The sequence below is a fragment of the Sus scrofa genome, chromosome 14 (genome assembly GCF_000003025.6).
Source record: "Sus scrofa isolate TJ Tabasco breed Duroc chromosome 14, Sscrofa11.1, whole genome shotgun sequence".
In the NCBI taxonomy this organism is placed as follows: Eukaryota; Metazoa; Chordata; class Mammalia; order Artiodactyla; family Suidae; genus Sus; species Sus scrofa.
This window is the reverse complement of record NC_010456.5, coordinates 21,248,007-21,268,553: the sequence shown is the minus strand read 5'-3', so window position 1 is coordinate 21,268,553 and position 20,547 is coordinate 21,248,007. Positions and strand designations below refer to the sequence as shown.

At 40.4% G+C, this 20,547-nt stretch overlaps 1 protein-coding gene across 1 annotated transcript in view; it reads left to right on the top strand.

The window, feature by feature from the left end:
* Positions 1 to 19,534, top strand: part of ANXA10 (annexin A10) — a 66,241-nt gene extending 46,707 nt beyond the window's left edge. Inside the window, exons 4-12 of the mRNA XM_003359068.3 lie at positions 2,616 to 2,729; positions 4,162 to 4,252; positions 4,368 to 4,447; positions 11,191 to 11,244; positions 11,333 to 11,426; positions 12,082 to 12,177; positions 14,478 to 14,536; positions 16,887 to 17,009; positions 18,954 to 19,534. Coding sequence (XP_003359116.1) covers positions 2,616 to 2,729; positions 4,162 to 4,252; positions 4,368 to 4,447; positions 11,191 to 11,244; positions 11,333 to 11,426; positions 12,082 to 12,177; positions 14,478 to 14,536; positions 16,887 to 17,009; positions 18,954 to 19,022 — 780 coding nt within the window. The 3' untranslated portion in view covers positions 19,023 to 19,534. The remainder of the gene's footprint in view (positions 1 to 2,615; positions 2,730 to 4,161; positions 4,253 to 4,367; positions 4,448 to 11,190; positions 11,245 to 11,332; positions 11,427 to 12,081; positions 12,178 to 14,477; positions 14,537 to 16,886; positions 17,010 to 18,953) is intronic.

The following is a 20,547-nucleotide window of genomic DNA, read 5'->3' as shown; positions in this document are numbered from 1 at the left end:
TTTTAAAAATTAATAAAAGGAAATTTAGATTTGATTTGAAATTCTGCTTGAGTTTATTTTGGTATTTTGTGTCTCTCGAGGAATTGATCTGTTTCAACTAAACTTCAAAATATAGAGGTTAAATGAATTCATAATATTCTTTTTCTCTTTAATAATTATGTTTGTATTATGTCTCTTACATTTCCAATATTGCTATTTTGTATTTTCTGTATTTTTTTCTTATTAGAGTAGGTATAATTTTATTATATTACTCATCTTTTTTAGAAAATCTGGTTTTGATTTCATTAACAGTTTCTAGTATTTATCAATTTTCTGTTTATTTGATTTCATTGTGTAGAGGGGCACATTGCAAGTCGTATTGAAGGAAACATCTCAGTCACATGCTATTCCAGCTAAGCATCCTCCTCACTGGAAGGATGTCAGTAGCTCTCTAGAGAAAGATTGTGTGGCACTAGCTCATGTGATCATAGAGACTGACCAGCAAGTCCAAATCCACACCAGAGGCTGGCAGGCTAGAGACTCAGAGAAACTAGCAGCGTGGTTTCAAAGGCTGTCTGCTGGCAGATTTCCTGAGGGAAAGTCAGTCTTTTCTACTAGAGTCTTCAACTGATGGAACACGGCTCACCCACGTGGCAGAGGGTAAACTGCTCTACTCAAAGTCCACTGACTTAAATGCTCATCATCAGAGTTCTCATCATGGCTGTGGCAGTTAACGAATCCGACTAGTGTCCACGAGGATGCAGGTTCCATCCATGGCCTTGTTCAGTGGGTTAAGGACCTGGCATTTCCATGAGCTGTGGTGTAGGTCACAGACACAGCTTGGATCCCATGTTGCTGTGGCTGTGGCATAGGCTGGCGGCCTCAGCTCCAATTTGACCCCTAGCCTGGGAACCTCTATATGCCACAGGTGTAGCCCTAGAAAGAACAACAACAAAAAAACAAACAAACAAACAAAAACCTTTACAGCAACATCTAGAAGAATGTTTGCCCAAATATCCAAATATGTGGCCCCAGCCAAGCTGACCTAAAGTTAGGCATCTCAAATGGCTTCTGAACTCCAGTCACGATGCAATGTGTCCTTCTGCCTGTGTCACATGTCTCCTGATCCTGTAAGTCCATTCTGGTCTCTTGTCTGGATTTCTAGCATCTCCTGAACTACTGCTTTAGGATCTTCCAATATGAAAAATGAAGATCAAAGCCTGAAAGCATTAGCGTACACTTTTACTTGGGTGATGTCCGGCCTTATGGGATGTGGAATCGCTTCAAAACAGGGACCCTGTGTTGTTTTCCTCCTGCTCCTGCACCATGCCCAGGAAACAGCGGAGGCAAACACCCACTGAATCACCCCTTCTTTCTTTCAGAAAGATGTACTGAGCTTGTGTGAGGGTGAGGCAAAGTCTCACAAGCTCCTGTGTCCGCGTCTGCTTGTCCAGTACCACCACCTGCCTCCTAACAGCACTTTAGGACCATTTGGTAAAGTGATTAGAAAGAATCGCTGGTGAATGACGAGGGAACCAACTAGACCACAAGCTCCATGAAGGGACCTCATGTGTCTGATGTGTACTCCAGCACTGATCACAACTCCAGACACCTGTTAACTGCTCATTAAACAAACTGCATTGACCCTGGCAAAAATTCAGTAGATTCTCCATGTTACCAATTATCACCTTTTGGGTGAATGCTTCTATTTGCTAAAAAAGGAAAACCACAGTATAGGAAAGGCTGTCAGATTATGCTGAATAAAAGGAAAATTATGATGATTTTGTTTTTATTGTCATAAAGGTTATTATGCCATCTTGAATATTATTGAACTACCTCAGAACTAAAAGACTGCATGTTTTTAAATTAAACTGAATATACACTATGCACTTTAGGAAGAAATGGTCAATTTTAACCATCTTTCAGATATCTTTGTAATACTACAAATAATAAATTTAGCATATATATTTTTAAACCTCTCCTCAATACAGGTAAAGTGAAAGTCAAATTAAAATGATCAATTTGATGCTTTTATATCTGTATTCATGGACAAAAATCCAGCCTGCTTGTTTTTCTTTTTAAGCATTTAACTTCCAATATGTTCAGTAAATGTGTTAACGTGACTATTTGAAGAAAGTTCTAAGACTACTTGATTACATTTATAAGAACTTTTTGGCATCAGTGGATCTAGGGACTCTGCTAAAAGACATTGCTACAGTGATGAAATTTTTTAAATGCATATTTTCTTTCAAAACTAATGTTTTATTAAGTCTATACAGGAAAACTAGGCATTCCCAGCTGAAATGCTTTCAGGTTTCCACTTGTACTTATTTCTATAATTCAGTCAGGAGAGGGTCATGCTGGGACTGGGGAAGGGTTATTGGTCTGTGTTCATATGACCACAGTCCATACAGGTGACGTCTCAGGCAGAGATGTGAGCACATGGGTCATTTTCAGAACCTTAAATCTGTCATCTCACATCATCCATGTATACAAGTGTGGACCCAACCCAGACCAGTCATTATGTGAAATGACGTAGAGAAGGACATCCTACTAGACGTCTTTCTGTGATGATCCCATTTCTCTCGCAAAATTGCTAAGCAATGTCATGAAAAGATTTGCTTTTCCCTCCACAGGACCTGGTCAGTGACCTGAAGGAGAAGCTTTCAGATCACTTCAAAGATGTCATGGTTGGCCTCATGTACCCGCCGCCTTCGTACGACGCTCACGAGCTCTGGCACGCCATGAAGGTAGAGGTCAGATATGGAAATGTACCTGAACAGGTGCAGCCAGAGTTTCGCTGGAGCAGGCCCTGCTCTGTGATGGGGGAGGGAGGGGGCATCTGAGCAAAGAGGAGACAAAGGAAATGCTGCAGTGTGGGGTTAGGGGTGTCAGGAAAGGGGGGCTCCAGAGCCCAGCCCCAGGATCATCCAGTTCTTGTGTGAACTCAGACCCCCGGACCCAGCTCTGTGCCACCTGACCCAGCTCTGTGCCAAGCTGCCTGAAGGAAGAGTAAATAAATTTCCAGGGCTATTTGAGTTTCCTCTCCCCAGGGCATCTTCACAGATGAGGAGAAATATTACACACGGGTGACTCTCTTTAAATTATTGTATGCATTGGGCTCATCAAGTAAAGAGTATTACTGAGTCTGAGACTAAATACAGATGACATCTTAGTCTATTTTTGTGACCCCAAGCTAGTTCTTTACAAACGCTATTGCTCAAATGTAGCAACATTTTACCTCTGAAGGATTAGAACAATTCTTTCTTATAGAAAAGTCATTTCCATGAGATAAACGGTCTCCAGATTTGTTTGAGGTTTGCTGCCAGGGATGGGGGACAAATGGCTTTTCACATCTTTCCAAACGCTGATATTAAACACCTGCAGAGCTGCCAAAACCATTCCAGTACGATGCCTGCCAAGGACCAGATTACCACAGTCTGGGAACAATGTGTGAGGAGAAAAAAGGAAAGGGAAAAAAAGTAGGGAAGCTGGATTTGGGCCAGCATATTTGTAGCTTAGAATAGGCACTGTATAAAAGTCATAGGAATATCAACTAAAAAGTTGCCTATGTCAGCTCCTACCTCTTGCAAAACTATCAGGAGAGAGTCTTAATTTACTGTTTAGATGAAACCATTCTATTTTATCAACGTCTCATAGAAGAGTAAGGATTTCTGAAGCGTTCTTAAAAAGATGTGTTGTCTTTAAAAAATCACCATCAGAGAAGACTACATGCCTATGACTGTAAGAAAACCAACGAAAGCACCCTGTCCAGATGTTTAGGCAAGTGGTACAAAATTCCACATCTGGGCAGAGGCAGGGAGAGGTCTCTGAACGATCTTTGGCAGATTAGAGACCAAGATCAAATTTCAGTTTGCCCAAGAATGGATATTCTGGCAGAAAAAAAAAAAATTAGCATTGTGAGTATGGTTTAAACATCTTTCCCCCATCATTTAGAAATGCCCATGCTGCTTTATTCCATGAAGGAACAGACTTTCAGATAATATTACCTTTGGGGCCAAACAACTAGTAAATAGCAGAGCCAGACTGAATGGGGCTGCCTTTATCCCAAACACACTTCATGCCCTCTGCCACCTCTCAGAACACCGGGAGGCTACACAGATAACATCTGCTGTTATCCCACACAGATGCCCTGATGTTCTTCTTGCTCTGTCTGTCTAGGGAGCAGGCACTGATGAGAACTGCCTCATTGATATATTAGCTTCAAGAACAAACGGAGAAATTTTCCAGATGCGAGAAGCTTACTATTTGCGTAAGGAAATACACTTTCTACTTGTGATGGGGAAGTGGCAGTAACTTATTGGAATGGTTCTCTATACGTGGCTCTGTAATAAACTGTCCCTCAAGGTGGTCATTCTCTTACCCAGAATACAGCCGTGATCTTCAAGAGGACATTTATGCGGAGACCTCAGGGCACTTCAGAGACATGCTTGTGAACTTGGTCCAGGTATGAAATTCCAAAATTCACACCATCTTGCACTGTGAAAAAAATAGGGATGTTTCATTTTCAAAAAACAGGACAGAAAAACTCCAGTTTAACAGTAAATTCTGTACAATAACAATGACTGTATTCCAGCTAAATTGTCGAAGCATGGGTTGGATATACAGACATCTCTGCCCTCAAAACCATCTCCTATAAGTAAAATGATTACGTTATAGATAAGTGCATAGATAATTATACAGTATGATGGAGTAAACAGAGTAAAAGTATTATAGTTACAATTAATAGCGTGAAAAATATCACCTAAGGCCCCAAGAACCCAGGACCCCACACTGTAGGTGAACAGTCAGAATCACAGACAAACGTATAAGACTTATGACTTAGGAGAATCTGACTTATTAAAAATAAAACCTAGTTTCTCCTTTTTATCATCTCTTTATTTCTCTAATTCCATTTCTCCTTGAGTTTCTATGGATCATATCAATCAGACACATGTTCATCATCTGCCAAGTGGTATAGGAAACAAAATTAAAAATCACAGATTTCTATTTGTAAAAAGAAAACCAAGAATTTGCCTTATTTTTGACTTGGGTTTGATGTGGTTTAGTCTGGATTAGCATGGTGTGTCTGCATTGCTCATAAACCTGCCCATAGCTGGAATCAAGCCCTTTTCTGAGGCTTCTAGTCACTGGGTTTTAACATCAGTGGAAAGCAGATAGTTTGGTTTTACACAGTTCAGTTTGAGACCTCTGTGTAAACTGCTGTAGAAATAAGCTTATTTAGATTTGTAACAGAAGTTGGAGTCATTATAGGAAAAAAGATTTTAATAATCATTATTAATATTAAAAATAATCTTACTTGGCAACATGTCAATTGAATATTCTCTAATTTTAATGTCATAAGATAAATTAAAACTTTCAAATTAGGAGGGTAATCACCTTTCAGTTCTCTAGTCATGATGCTGCATAATGTCAATTAAAACAATTTTCCAGCCAGAAATTCATGTTGGCACTAGTACTGCCTCTAATAGAAAGTCAACAGTCCCATTTTAAACCATGAAACACAGCCTAATATCAAATACATTTTTGTCTTTGTACCATCCCAATGGAAATTTGTTACAATTTATTGAAGAAAAATGGAAGATTTTTAGTAAGACAAAAAACGTACCTCATTAGGACTATTTTGCATCCCATTAGGACTCTGTCACAGTCCAACCTCTCCTTCCAAATTGGGCTTTTCTCTCCCACGGTTGACCCCCAGCACATCCCATAATAACAGGACACCTGCTGGGCTCCACCTGGGGTCAGCCCCCTAGGGAGGCCAATGGCTGCTTCTTCCCCACGAAGCTCAGACAGGCTCTGCTGCTTATCCGACATCTCACCACTGCTGCATGGGAGGCTAACATGCAAACTGTGCAAAGGCACCGCAGCACACCTCTCTGGTAACCATGACTGCTCCCCGTCCCCCAGTGATCCCACTCCACTTCCACCTCAACTGGGTAAAGTTCCTGTGGTCAGGACTCACCTCTGTAAAAGATGAGCTACAAACCCCCCAAAGTAACTAACACCAAAGAATCAGTGTTGGGGTATTTTTATGGAGCAAATACTCTTATATTTCAGGGGGAAAAAAACACAGTTCTGGAAATTAAACATAAGAGAAAATAAATCACCAGGGGAAAATAATTGATGAACAAACTCTCCCTTCATGTAATAGGGCTATTGATCTTACAATTGTAGTTAATTTTTCCTGAAATTAAACAATAATCTTTTGTTTTTAGAATGTAAATATAATGATGTATATTTGTACATATAATAATATTATCTTATAGACACATATTTTAAAATAATATACAATTTCTTTTATCACTGGGTTTCACCTAATTTGGATTATAACTTCACAGGATAAAGTATTACTTTTTTTTTTTTCTTAACGGCTGTACCTGCAGCATATGGAAGTTCCCAGGCTAGGGGTTAAATCAGAGCTGCAGCTGCCAGCCTACCCCACAGCCATGGCAACACTGGATCCTTAACCCACTGAGTGAGGCCAGGGATCAAACCTATAAACCTACATCTTCACAGAGACATCACTGGGTCCTTAACCCACTGAGCCCCAATGGGAACTCCAAGTATTACTTCTTAAGTTCAATTTCTAGAGTTGGAACTTAAGTGTGTGTGTGAGTTTAACCTTGAAATTTTCAGGGCAGTAAAACTGTACTTTCAAAATAGAATATCAAAAATGATGATGAATAGAGACCTAGATTTTATAAGAAGTCAAGGAAAATGAATAATGTTTTACTTAAATGGAAGTAACAAACTTATAGAAGATATATCTTGGTGTAATCTCCTTTAGCAATAGTTTTTCAAAATCAGGAGTCCCATGTAACACTGAGTAAAATGTATAACTTCTCATAGATTTTTAAGTATTTTGAAATCTGACTACCACTTCTGACTTCTACATTAACAGCTCTTCATTTTGGAACTCCTAGCTTAGGGTTTGGATCAGTAAGTTTAGAGGATTGAAAAAACAAGTAAAGTGAATTAGGGAAATGACAAAGTCCATCAGCTTTCCTGACTGACCATGATGTGTGGTGTACCATTCAGAGAATCTGTCTAGACAGCTTATAAAAAGGAAGTGGAATTCCCTCCTACAGGGCCTGGAAATTCAGAGTCAATGAGTTCCAACCAGACAGCTGGGGGCTCTGCCATGTGACCAAGTCCCTCTGACCTCCAGGTGGGATAACTGTTCTCTCTGCCCCAATTTTTCTCTACAGGTAGAGGAGAGATAGACAATGGATAGATGGATAGAAGGATAAATAGACGGATGGATAAATAGACGGATGGTGATAAATAGGTAGATAGATAAATAAATGATGGATAGATAGATGGATAGATGGATAAATGGATGGATAGATAGTTGATAGAGAGGTAGATAGATGATGGATAGATAGATGATAGATAGATAGATAGATAGACAGATAAACAGATACATACATACATATGGTGTGTAAAACAACCAAGTGTATATCTATGTATCTTTTCCTCTTGGCTCTGTTATAAGTCAGTTGAATGTCCTTGGGTTTAGCGTTTTGCTTTCTTGAGATTCCAGAGAGTTACTCTGTAAATTAAGGGAAGTGAACCCATTCTTCTCTCACCCCCCAGCACACATTCTAAAATTCTTCTCAGTTATAATCACATCCTCCCCCTCCTTCTTCATTCTCATGATCAGAATCGAAGGAAAGACTGTCCATGGCTTTCAGCCGTTGACATCATGAAAATTCAGACCCACCTCTTTTTTGGTGAGGTTATTGGAAGGTTTAAGGTATGCCCAACATGCGAACTGTTTTAATTCCTATCATATATTCTGGGAAAGGGGAGCTTTTACTTCATCTATAAAGTACTTTCCGACAGGGCTGTTTCTAATAAGAAAACAACTCAACCAGAACACGCTCTTCTCGGAAACTACTGCCAATCATTAAACTGGCTCGCAGCACTTCCGGTGCTTTTATTAAGCCAGACTTAGAGATCTAATCATCTGTCAAATAATGAAAAATTAGGCGCCTAGAGATTAATTAATCCATCTGTGCATATCACACTGCAGGTGACAAGTGTCTTCACAGGGAGAAGGGATAGGAAGTGTCCTCACCCTGGTGCTCAGAAGTCTCCTTCTCACTCCCCGTGAGTCCCTGGGGCCTCCCTGCCTCCAGCTTTCACTGCCAACTTGTCTGCCCCAAATACTTGCAGCTACATCCTAACTCCCTTAATGTCTGCTTTTCACACGTTTATTTTGCCCCCAACCCCAATTCTCACTTATGCCATTTCTCTGGTATTTACATCACATAACAGCTACTATCTCAGGCTTTTTATGACAAAATCACCTCGGTGGAAAAAGCTAAATCACACTTTAACAGATTCACATTTTTAAATCTACCAGTCTGCTTAAAGTGCTTTTGGCAATTAATAGCACAAAGAAGGAGACAGATGGGCACCATTCCGAGTTACATGTCCAAAAATCTCATCTTTCAAAAAATTTTCAGACACGCAGAACTGCAGACAATTCCAAACCTTGCAGGAGTAGGTGTTTACATTAGCTACACAGTTTGATGGGAAATCACTAAAACACTTCAATGATCCAGAAAATCTTCCCATTTCTATTAATGTTTAAATCCTAGAGAATTAAAATGTATTTATTTAATTTCCTTCCTTCACTTAGTATTGATTCAATGAGTATTTATCAAAGGCCTACCACGTGCCAAGGACAATTGTAGATGATTGGGAGTTAACAAGACAAAGACCTCAGTCTTCAGAAGCAAGCATTCTATGGGGGACCACAGACAATTCAGGAGCAATCTAGTACCTAAGCGCACTAACAGAGTGTTGGGTGATGGAGGATGCAGGGGGTCTCGGTGGCCAGGAGGCTATGGGCTGGGCGTCCTGGGCAGGTTACACTACACGTAGGTGGACCAGGGAAAATCCCGCTGAGAAGATGAGACTGGAGCACGGCTATGGCAGGGTCTCCCAAGCCAAGAGAAGAGCTAGAGACCTAAGGCCAGAGGGCAGCTGCCGGGTACACAGAACAATGAGGCTGTGTGCTGTCTGAACAAGGTAAAGAAATGAGCTGCGTGGGGTGGATGAGGGCAGAAAGGGAGCAGGAGGGGAAATGATGTCACGTCTGCCGCCAACACAAGGACTTGGCTTTTACTCTGCATGAACTGGGGAGGAGTTCATCACTGGGCTTTGAGCAAAGGAATGATTGATCTTATGCTTTCACATACTCACACTAGATGCCACAGTGAGAAAAGACCATAGAGAGATGAGGTAGAAACAGGCAGCTAGGGGCTGTGTCAGCAGCAGGGCAAGACAGACTTCACTTGGGCTCAGGCCAGCCCTGGTACTGAAAATGACAGGAATGCCTCCAGCTTTGGGCTATCAAGGGGATAACCCTGGTGTTCACTCTAACATGGTGAATTTAATCCATGCAATACTTTAACAGTCAAGGGCAGTACACACTCAATCACGTGTACAGTTATACAGCTGAATAGTCTACTGTTAGTTTCCAGCCCTTCCCTCCCCTCTCCAGGGTACACTTGGTGAAAGGTTGTGTGTGTGGCTGGTAAGCTGTCTTGGACACTTGGTGACAGTGTCCTTGAGCATCCAGATGTGTCCTGTGTCCTTGCTCACAGTGGCCGAGGATGGCATCCTGGGCATGGAGCACGTGAGGTGTGGGTATCTGGGAGGTGAGCATTTCTAGTGTCAGCTGCCAGGCGAGCAGCTGGCTCCTTTATATTCCTCTGTCTGTCTCACTTTCATCTGCGCAAATAACCTTTCATGGTGGTTTGGTCTCACCTTTGCTCTTGCTAGAGGCAAAGCATCTCCCTGACACCCAGTTGGCCCCCCACGTTCCAGCCCACATGGTCTGTCTGGTGGCCGACAGCTAGCTCCACCTGCTGTGATCACAAACCAGCCCACTGCCAGGCTTCTGGCCGGCTTCTCAGCCTGCAGGCCACTTCCTCCAATAGGAGCACATGAGAGACTGGGGGTTGAGATAGATTCAGGCGTTCCCTCTTCTGAGTCCTGCTGCGCCACTGAGCTCATTTCCAGAGTCTGAAAAGACAATAGGAGCAGAAGCCACTGTACTCTCAGTGCCCTTTCAAGCCAAGTTGTTTTTTTTTTTTTTTTTTTTTTTTTAAAGGCACTTTCCACCTCATGACCCAAAGGAAAGGTTAAATAAACTCTGATCATATCTCTCCTTTTTCTCTCCTCTTGTAGGGTCCTGCACTGGTAAGCCCTCCTCCCCTCCTGTGAGAGGGGTCACCTCTTAGGCCAATTTGTCCATGCCTGTTCTTTCTTTATATGATAAAGAGCAGGAATGAAATTTACAAAATATCTTCAGTCCACAAAATCTGGACTTCATGATTGCTTATTTTCCTATTGTATGTATGGAATGTGACAAGTCAGAGATCACATCTGAACTCACACTTTCTCTCTGCATTTTCTCTCCAACAATATTAAAATCCCATCTCTATTACCTGTCAGGCAGTGGATGCTTTTGATGCAGGAGAAGATACTGGACAGGGAGTTAGAAAAGTAAAAAATGTGTCAACCCCTTTGAAAGAGTACCCAGGTGGCAAAGGAAAAATAAAAGTACCTGCATTTTTTGGAGTTGCCATTGTGACTCAGTGGTTAACAAACACAACTAGTATCCATGAGGACATGGGTTTGATACCTAGACTTGCTCAGTGAGTTAAGGATCTGGCTTTGCTGTGAGCTGTGGTATAGGTTGCAGATGCGGCTTGGATCCTGCATTGCTGTAGCTGTGGTATAGGCCAGAAGCTACAGGTCCGATTTGACCCCTAGCCTGGAAACTTCCATATGTCATGGGTGCAGCCCTAAAAAGACAAAAGACAATAATAATAATAATAATAATAATAAAGTACCTATATCTTTAAAAAGACCTGCATGTCAAAAAGTATTCAAAAAATATAGACTAACTCCAAAAAATGATAGAACTTTCTTAGGAATCACCCATGTATTTGGCGGTTCAAAAATCTGTGTCCCAATTATCTTTTGTGCACCATCAATTAAAAACATCTACAGGGTTTCCCTGTGGCTCAGTGGGTTAAGGATCCACCACTGTGACTGCTGTGCCATGAGTTCAATCCCTGCCCTGGGAGCTTCCGCATGCTGCGGGCACAGCCAAACACAACAAACAAAAAGGAACATTTACAGTCAGAATCTATGCTTCTTCTACAGGGAACCAGAGAGGAAGGATACACAGACCCCGCCATGGCCGCCCAGGATGCGATGGTAAATAAAACCAGCCCTGGGGTGACTGTGGGACTTGATGAGGTGGCCCAGAACTGTGGTGCCACCTGGCAGCTGTGCGGTATTCCAGGTGCTGTGGGAGGCCTGCCAGCAGAGGACAGGAGAGCATAAAACACTTTTACAAATGATCCTGTGCAACAAGAGCTACCAGCAGCTCTGGCTGGGTAACTGCCTCGCTCCCTTTCCCTATCCCCTGATTATAGAACGAAAACAAGAACCTAAATGGGAAGGGTGTGTCTATGCAAATAGAGGAAAGCCAGTTATTCCAAAGGTACTTATTTTGAATTATGTTTATACAGACTTGCCTCATCTAACCACATTGCTAAAGAATGAACTTTCCCTATAATTTTATTTTTCCTGTAAATCAATTTATTTAACCTTTCAATAGTGAACCTTTTAAAACCATCTCTATGTTTGATGGAACGTACGTATACTAGCTATTTCCTGTTAGGTGCATCATATGTTGTCTTGAAAAGTATGTGCTGAACATGGTTTGGTGAGTCCGTAAGGGGCCAAGGTCATTATTACCGAAGTCATGACTTAGGTAAAGCCGCCTTATTGGTCTTAAAGGTGTTTTGTGTGACTTTCCCCAAACTGCTTTACCTTCCTGTCTCCCTTATTTTTTTTAATACTTTTTTTTTCTACAATATATAACACATCAAAGTCTATAAGAATGTTTGAAAGATGGCCTACTCCAACTCAACCCCCACACCTATACTTTATCTACAATGTGTACAGGCAAGCAAATCAATATTGCTATTTTAATAATATTTTATAATATTCATAAAATCTCCTTTGAATCATATCAATTTGTTAAAGTTTTCCAGGAATTTCAAAATATTTCTGGGCAAGACATAGTAGATGCCATTAATGAGTGTTATGATGGATACTTTCAAGAGCTGCTGGTGGCAGTTGGTAAGTAAGAATTTATTTGGCACCATAGGTACTGATTAGCTCTGACTGAATTAAAGATGCATGGGTAAGCTCTTGATTGAGTCACTTCCCCTGATTTTAATTATTTACACAGGATGTTAACTCTGAGGAGGAAAAATACATCAGCTACTGATACAATGAATCAAACTAGCAAGCTGGTACCTTTCATGAACTAATGCCCTTCCTTATGGCTGATTCAGCATTCACATTAGGAAACCCTGAATTCTCAGGGAACTAGGATCTCACACCTTGATAATCATGTTATGTATACTAACTTTCATTCCTTTGTAAAGAGCAGATAAATGCTAGCAATATGGCTTCCTTTTCCCCAGGGGGAAGAGAGTTTGGGGTCAGCATTTCTAATAAATTTGCCTATAGGTGTAAGTCCTACCATAAAAATGATTTACAGAGTTGTCACTTAGGAGTGATTTCAGCAGGAGATTGTGAGCAAGGCATACTTCTTCCCCCTCCTAAGTCAGAAAAGCTACCTGCATAGTGGGAAAGACAGTGGCAGTGGTTTTATTGGTTTTATCTGTAAAAACTACTCTTACAATATACACATACCACTGGCTATAAAACATAACCAACAAGGACCACTATATAGCTCAGGGAACTAGACTCGATATGTTATAACAACCTATAAGGGAAAAGAGTCTGAAAAAGAATAGATATTTATGTATGTATAATTGAACCATTTTGCTGTATACCTGAAACTGATACAACATTGTAACTCAATGATATTCCACTAAAAAAAATAGATAAAGGAACAAATCCTTAAAGTGCTTGCTGTTAATAAGTAGATATTATCTTTAGGGGAAAAAATGACTGTTCCACCATCTTTCTCTGCCCTTGTGCTGCCCTGTAACCTTATAGCACACTTTGCATTGCTCCTTGTAAAGAACCCCCAGGCAGCTTCCCTTCATCCACATCAAGGAATCACTTAGATATTTTTGACCAAATGAACACTGCGATATTCCATCCTTGAACAGCACAGACATGGGCACAGGTTGAGTGATGAGAGACTCTTTGGGGTTTAGCTTCTGAAAGGGCTCGAACCTTGGGTTCCATAAAAAGAGTTTGGTGAGTTCTGTGAACTCCCTAAAATAACATTCAGAATAGGAATATTTGTCTGTGTATTCTTCTGAGTATAAGATACATATATTTCAGCAAATTCTCAATATAATTCAATGTTGAGACATTAAATTATATATCACATCCAAACTCATTTTACAAACAACGCCTGAGGTTATGTGACAGCTCTGGGGCCTGTCAAGTAATTAGCAGTGAAGTTAGGATAAGAAACCACATCATCTGACTCAACATGGTCCCTTCCATGCAGACCACAGCCACAAACACTGGAGCGGCAGCCTAGGAAAAACCAGCAAACACTGGGACCTATTCATTCATTCAGTAGATATTCACCGAGCACCTGCTTTAGGGGTTATTGATTTGGGCTCTGCAAGTGGAACAGAGAAAACAACCCAAACAAGGCAAATCCGCGTCCTGAAGGCATTGACACTTGGGCATCACAGTGCCTGTGGGGCTGGCTTTACAGGTAACCTCAGCCCCACAGCCTGCAGTAACCACTTGAGCTGCAGGGAATCACTGCCCTGAGGACTGAAGTCTGGGAGCTACAGCCTCGAGTACCTTCCTTATTAACTTATTGATTTATGTACCGACTCATAAACATGAATGAACATCCACAAGTGCCCCTGACCCATCATCAGCTGTGGTCTGGGCTCATGCTGTTCTGGGGCCCTGGGTTTGGTCAGATGACTTCTGACCCTGCCAGACTGGCCTCAGTCTTGACAGTTTCCTTCAGAGGCCTTGGACCTACTTACGTGTCTATAGGAACTGAAAATTTCGTCTGGGAAGATGAACATCACACAGAACTGGGTCAGGCTGAGCCCCACCGTCGTCCGCATTAGTGGTGGTCCCGGGTCTCTTGGAGGCTGTGTCTGATCTTCAGATGACAAGGACACATCACTTCACGAGGCTCCTGTAAGAAGGATCTAAGAGGCTTCCAAGAGGCAGAGACAGACTCTGAAAATCTGAATGAATCCTTGTAACACGGTTGCTTTATATTTTTGGTTTTGCCACTATCCTAAATGCTAACATTTTAATACAATGCATACTGAGGAAGCTCACACAGAACTGACAAAATATCACCCTTCCTGAGCTGTAAGGGGAAAAAAAAAAAAAGTGTTCTCATTGTTTTTCACATTTTTGAAGAAAATATGTACTTCCACTCTCAAACTTTCTTCTTGTCTGCTTTTTCCTAGTTCTCTGTGTTCGTGACAAACCAGCCTATTTTGCTTATAGATTATATAGTGCAATCCATGTAAGTACAACCCATGTATTTTTAAAATTTCTCCAGAAATCATGTTTACTTTCTCAAAGGACTAATTATACTTCAATTATTTAAATATTGAGTCCCATTTTTGAATTTGTATGCAAAATATATTAATTTCATAGAAAATATGCTCAAGTGAAAAAATACATAACAAAATGGATCCTTCAAATAAAAATAATGCTTTGTTTTCTGTATCAAACTGAAGTTCCTTAGAAGTATTCCTTTGGGTCTGTCTGCCCTTGTGCTTTAGCATTTCTTAGCATCTTAAGAAACTGATGGATTCAAATGCTTTTAGAGCTTCTGAAGACCCCCTCCCGGCCCCGCATACCTAGGCAATAATAAAATATAGGACATCAAGAGAAAATGTCCAAATATTACAGACTTTCAGTGAGAAATGGCTACATCCCAGAGGTTTAAAAACGTAAAATGAGAGGAGTTATTTTTAAACATGAAGTGTCTTTAAAAAAAAAAAACTCTAAAAAGAGACAGCTAGACAACAAACTCTAAAGCTATTTCTGTAATTAAGTGAGTTTTTTTTAAGTTTCAGATGATAATCCTTTGATGCATTCATTTTCAAAGAAACAAACATGTGCATGAGGTGAAGCATACCTTAAGTACAGTGTGTGTGAAACATTCAGAAGGTGACGAGGTCTGATACAAATCATTATCATGTCATAGACCTGAAAACTAAAAGAAAATCATTAAAAACAATTCAGTACTACAGCAGTTTTAATACGGTGCTTTGTCCCCAAAGTACTTTTTACAGACCAACTTCTTAGAGGTAGCCAGCAAGTTTGGATAATATGCTAATTGTCAAGGATAGTTTATTTACTTATTTCTATTTATGCACAAGTATTTTAAAAAATGTATATGTAAGTATTTTTTATGCCTACACTCATGGCACATGGAAGTTTCCAGATCACAGCTGCGACCTATACCACAGCTGCAGCAATGCCAGATCCTTTAACCTACCATGCTGGAACAGGGATCAAACCTGTATCCCACAGCTACCTAAGGCATTGGAGTCAGATTTTTAACCCACTGTGCCACAGCAGGAACTCCTCATGAAAAGTATTTTTATTTATGCACAAGGACCTGTGTATCCTCAAAACACAGCAGGAAGATCAATGGCCAGAGTCCTCTGCTTCTTTTTATTTTATTTCCAAGAAGAAGAGTTGATCGGATTAAACATCTATTTAAAAGTGTATTGGGCAAGGCTATTGGATGATTTCAACACTTTGCTTTGTTTGTTTCTCAACAACAGAGTAAAATGTCCCTCATGAATAACCTTGGGAAAATAATCACATTACTTTGATTCCAATTGTTCTCAAAGTGAGGGCCACTTATCCTAATAACAAATAAAACTTTACCCCTGCTGTGTGCTGATGCCAAAAGGAGGCTTTGTGTGCTTATAAGTGGTGTGCAGGTACTGAGCAGGGTCCTGTACCCCAGGAATCAAGGTGTTCAGATATGAGGACCTTTGTGTGATGTACTGGCAAGGAAAATGTTTTCACCAGCCCTCACCCAAGGAAGCCTCTGTGTTTTTCTCTAGAGCATCCTAAACTAATAATATACAACTTAAATATGGAAACTTGGTTAGATCATTCATTTTAATCACTTCAAATTATGGAACGTTTGTTAGAAAGTTTTCACCCAAAACAGTCATCAAACATTAGCCTATGCTTCCTGGCCACTAGGTGTCACTGTCACTCCATCGGTACAGACAACCTGACCTTACTTTGTGAAGCAGTATTCTTTCCCCACCTGGTACACAGAAATTGATTTTTGTATTTTTCAGTATTTGAGGTTAAATCAGCAAATATTTCAAGGGTCTGGAGTTCTTAGTCTTACCATTTTTAATCATAAGCAGACTATTAAATAAAAATGTAGCCACTGCCTTACTCAGACACATCAATGTTCATCTAACAAAGTGGGGACCTGAATCCCAACCCAGGAAGAATTTCTAGCTGGAAAGACCACATGACCAGATCTGCATCTTATCCTGCAGTTTTGAGGAGATGGGGGTGGGGGTGGGGGTGGGAGGAGGAAAAGGCTGTGAAAGGGGATTATTGCAGAAGCGGGTGAAATGCCAAGGGCCAGCATCAAGGCTGGACATAGAGATGATAGGGCATTTAAGAAGGAAAACCGATGGCACACTGCACCATGTATCCAGTGGGGGAGGGGAGGGCAGGTGACTCAGGGTCTGAGTTGGGCTCCCAGTTGGAATCCAGGGCTTGGGAAACAGGGCAAGAGGCTCAGGGCCACGGAAACAGGGGAGAGTTGACTTTAGACGTTAACTCAGAGGAGCTGTTTTTCTCCCCTTTGCTGTGTTTTCTAGGACTTTGGTTTCCATAATAGAACCGTGATCAGGATTCTAATAGCCAGAAGTGAAATAGACCTGATGACCATAAGGAAACGGTACAAAGAGCGATATGGGAAGTCCCTCTTTCATGACATCAGAGTAAGTCTTCTACCTGTGACTTGTTTTCACCCCTATGTGGTCCTTCTTGAAACTGACATAAGAGCTTTAATTAAATAACTTCATGTTGGAATCCACAAAGTTAAATATTCTGGCAGGGTTAGTTCAGCAGATGGCTATTCAAGCACCAACACTTGAGGAAATTCCTTCACCTTGGTAACAAGACTTACTCCTCTTTGATGTGTTTTATGCAAAACCCATGGGTTTGGTCATATAAACTATTCACCCCAACTGTGTAAAGATGCTTTATGAAGCCAATGCTTTAGTACGATCAGCACCAGGAAGGATACAGCTTGCAGCAAAAGCACATGAATCCTGAGAAGCCTTGTCACAGGACGAGGCAGCGAGGCAGACCGACTGCATCAGAGATTCTGTAGAATTCTGCATACCCCACCCCATTAGCCCTTGAAGGGCAAATGGGCAATGACTCAGAAGGCAACAGGCCAGGGTCTTCCTTCTGAAACACCCCACCTCTACCCTGGGCTTTAATAAAACCTAGCAAAGAATTATCAGAATATGTGGTATATCTAGATAATTTTCGGCACCCAATGGAAAATGAAAATGTTTGACTCTTTGTTCAAAGAAGTATAAAGAACTTCAAGATGGTACCCAAAGAGCATTAACCCACATGCACAGGGCTCCAAGAATGTATCTTAACTTATATTTTGCACAAAGCTGAGTCCTATTACTTTGTCCACATTGTTTCCATTGGAATTTTCAATTGCATAATTAAAAGATCCAGAAGAAACTGAACAACCCAAGGACCAAGAGCCTGCATTACCCCAAAGACCCTGTATGTCCTTGAGTAACTGCAGTGATTTCCAAGAGAAGGAGATGATGGTGCAAGTAGGAGAAATCTTCTTTCTCTGTCTTTGATGAGAACTTCCTCACATCCACCTTCAAAGCCCTAAACTTTTAGCGATGATAAACATTTCCCATTGAGAACTGCATGTCATAATTCATTTTCTAAATGAAGAAACTAGTTCTAATATATCAATACATACATATATATAGCAATTAATTACAGCCACCTCAAAATCTACTAATATTTATATATAATGAAACTCTACTATGTGCACTTAAAGCAGTGAGTTATAATTATATAACAGTGTAAGAGAACATTAATGTGATAGTTGACTTTTAACAAAGATAGTTTTTGTAATTCTTTTAGTTTTTCACTATCATTTTTCGAAACTTAGAAACTATAGACCATAAAAATATTTAATTTTCCCTAATTCTCCACCATAGATAACCAACAATTAAGTTTTTCTGTAGGTGTTTTCTCCCTTTTAAAAAATATATGTAAACATTAATATGTTTTACTACTTAAAGAAATGTTTTTATTAAATCATGGTATCCCACTGTATAAGTTGTAAAGTACACAAAGCACCCCACATCATATATATATATTTATGTATATTATAAAAAGACTTTCACTCTGATACATAATATTATGGTGTATGTTTTAGAGTATAAATCTCGTGTTCATCAGTAATTAATCATTATTTCCATAGGACAGATTTCTTGAAGTAGAATTACTGCCTTAGTGGGTGATAAACATTTTTAAGCCATTTGAGGCATTGTCCAATCTGCCCTCCAGATGCTACACTGATTTATAACATTACTAGGACAATTCTTTCTAAAGTTGGGAAGATTTAATTCTACTGCAAGTTATTCTTCTTATAAATATGCATTAGAGTTCAATCAACTTTATATAAGCCCGTTCTATTGTCTATAACTTTGGTGTTATTTTCAATAACCTCCATTGGGGACAGTTTTCAGGATATATTAAAGCTTTAGATGAAAAAAATATTTTGAAATAATAATGGCTTATGGTCTTTCATACTATAGTTCAGAGGAATTATGCTTCTTTTCAGAAATACTATGACACTGTATTTCAAATGCATTCTATTTTCTTCTTTGCAGAACTTCGCTTCAGGGCATTATGAGAAAGCCCTGCTTGCCATCTGTGCTGGTGATACAGACGAATACTAAATAAAGAGGATTTGGATGCACTCATCTCCACGGATACATCAAAATACAGATTCTGTGATTAGTTTGCATTGTCAGTAGCATTATAACAAAACTGTAGAATCATATTTTCTTTTCCATCTTTAAAGTTATCCTAAACCAAAGAAAACTCCATTGATAAAAATATAGAAATTTGCATATATTATCTAAATCAGCAATTCGTTAAACTGCATAAAATGGAATAATGAAAGAAATTACTGCATTGAAATATATTTTATTTAAATGTGAACCATTAATTCGCTATGCGTGGGGTCTGCTTACAGCTGTCCTAGCATGCTTTGGCCATCCCCTCCCCCATTCAAGACTCAATCAAATAAAGAAGTCAACATGTAAACTGCTTTGAAAGAAAATAAAGACACAAAACGGCAAAATGCAGCCAGATAGATGCTTGTCAAGCTTAGACGTGACAGAGGCTTAGAGGTAAAAATAGTCAGGTGTGTGCACATCTGTGTATACATGTGTGCTGGGTGTGTAGTTGGCCCTGGTAAAGCAACTTATCACTATTTTTTTTTTTTTTTTAGCATTAGTGCCTAACCAACTTTTTCCCTAAGAAATGTTAGAAACATCCCTGCTCCTTGTTTTCGTCTTCACTCCTTCATATCACCATCAGAGTCTCTTGGGAGTAATTATATGATCTGTGCCCTCAGGAGAGGTTGGTCCTTTCTGTGTCTAAAGATTTGGTAAATTTGGAGCAACGAAGAAAAATACTGAGTCAGATTTGAGGGAGAATCTAGTTTGATGCCACGGTATAGCCAAGAGCATAAGCAGGGACAGTGATGGGTGAGCCCAGAATAGAGCAGTTCCCAGGATACAGGGAAATATGCACACAATCACAGAGGGATCCCAGGATATGGGGAAACAGGCACACCATCACAGAGCAGCTCCCAGGATAGGGGGGAAGCATGCCCATGATCACAGGACGCAGCCATCAATAAAGTGAAGAAAGGAAATGAGCCCACAGGCAAGATATCTAGATGTACCCGTGATGTGAGTGGATGTGCTTTATTCCACGAAGAACATCTTCAAGGTCTTGCAGCCCAGAACTGGTGGATCTGTCCCCACTTGTCTTGGGGAAATCAAGATGTGCTGAGAAGCTGGTGTCTGCCTGTGAGAAGGATGCAGGACACTTAGGAACTCTTAAAAAGAATGAGGCGGAAAAAAAAAAAAAAAACCACAGAATTTTGGAGTTCCCATCGTGGCTCAGTGAAAGTGAATCTGACTAGCATCCATGAGAATGTAGGTTCAATCCCTGGTCTCGTTTAGTGGGTTAAGGCTGTAGGCTGGAGATTACAGATCCAATTGAACTCCTAACCTGGGAACTTCCGTACGCCATGAGTGTGGCCATAAAAAGCAAAAAAAGAAGAAGGAGAATTAGGCAGAGTTCCTGTCATGGCTCAGTGGAAATGAATCTGACTAGTATCCATGAGGACGAAGGTTCAATCCCTGGCCTCACTCAGTGGGTTAAAGATCCAGCATTGCCATGAGCTGT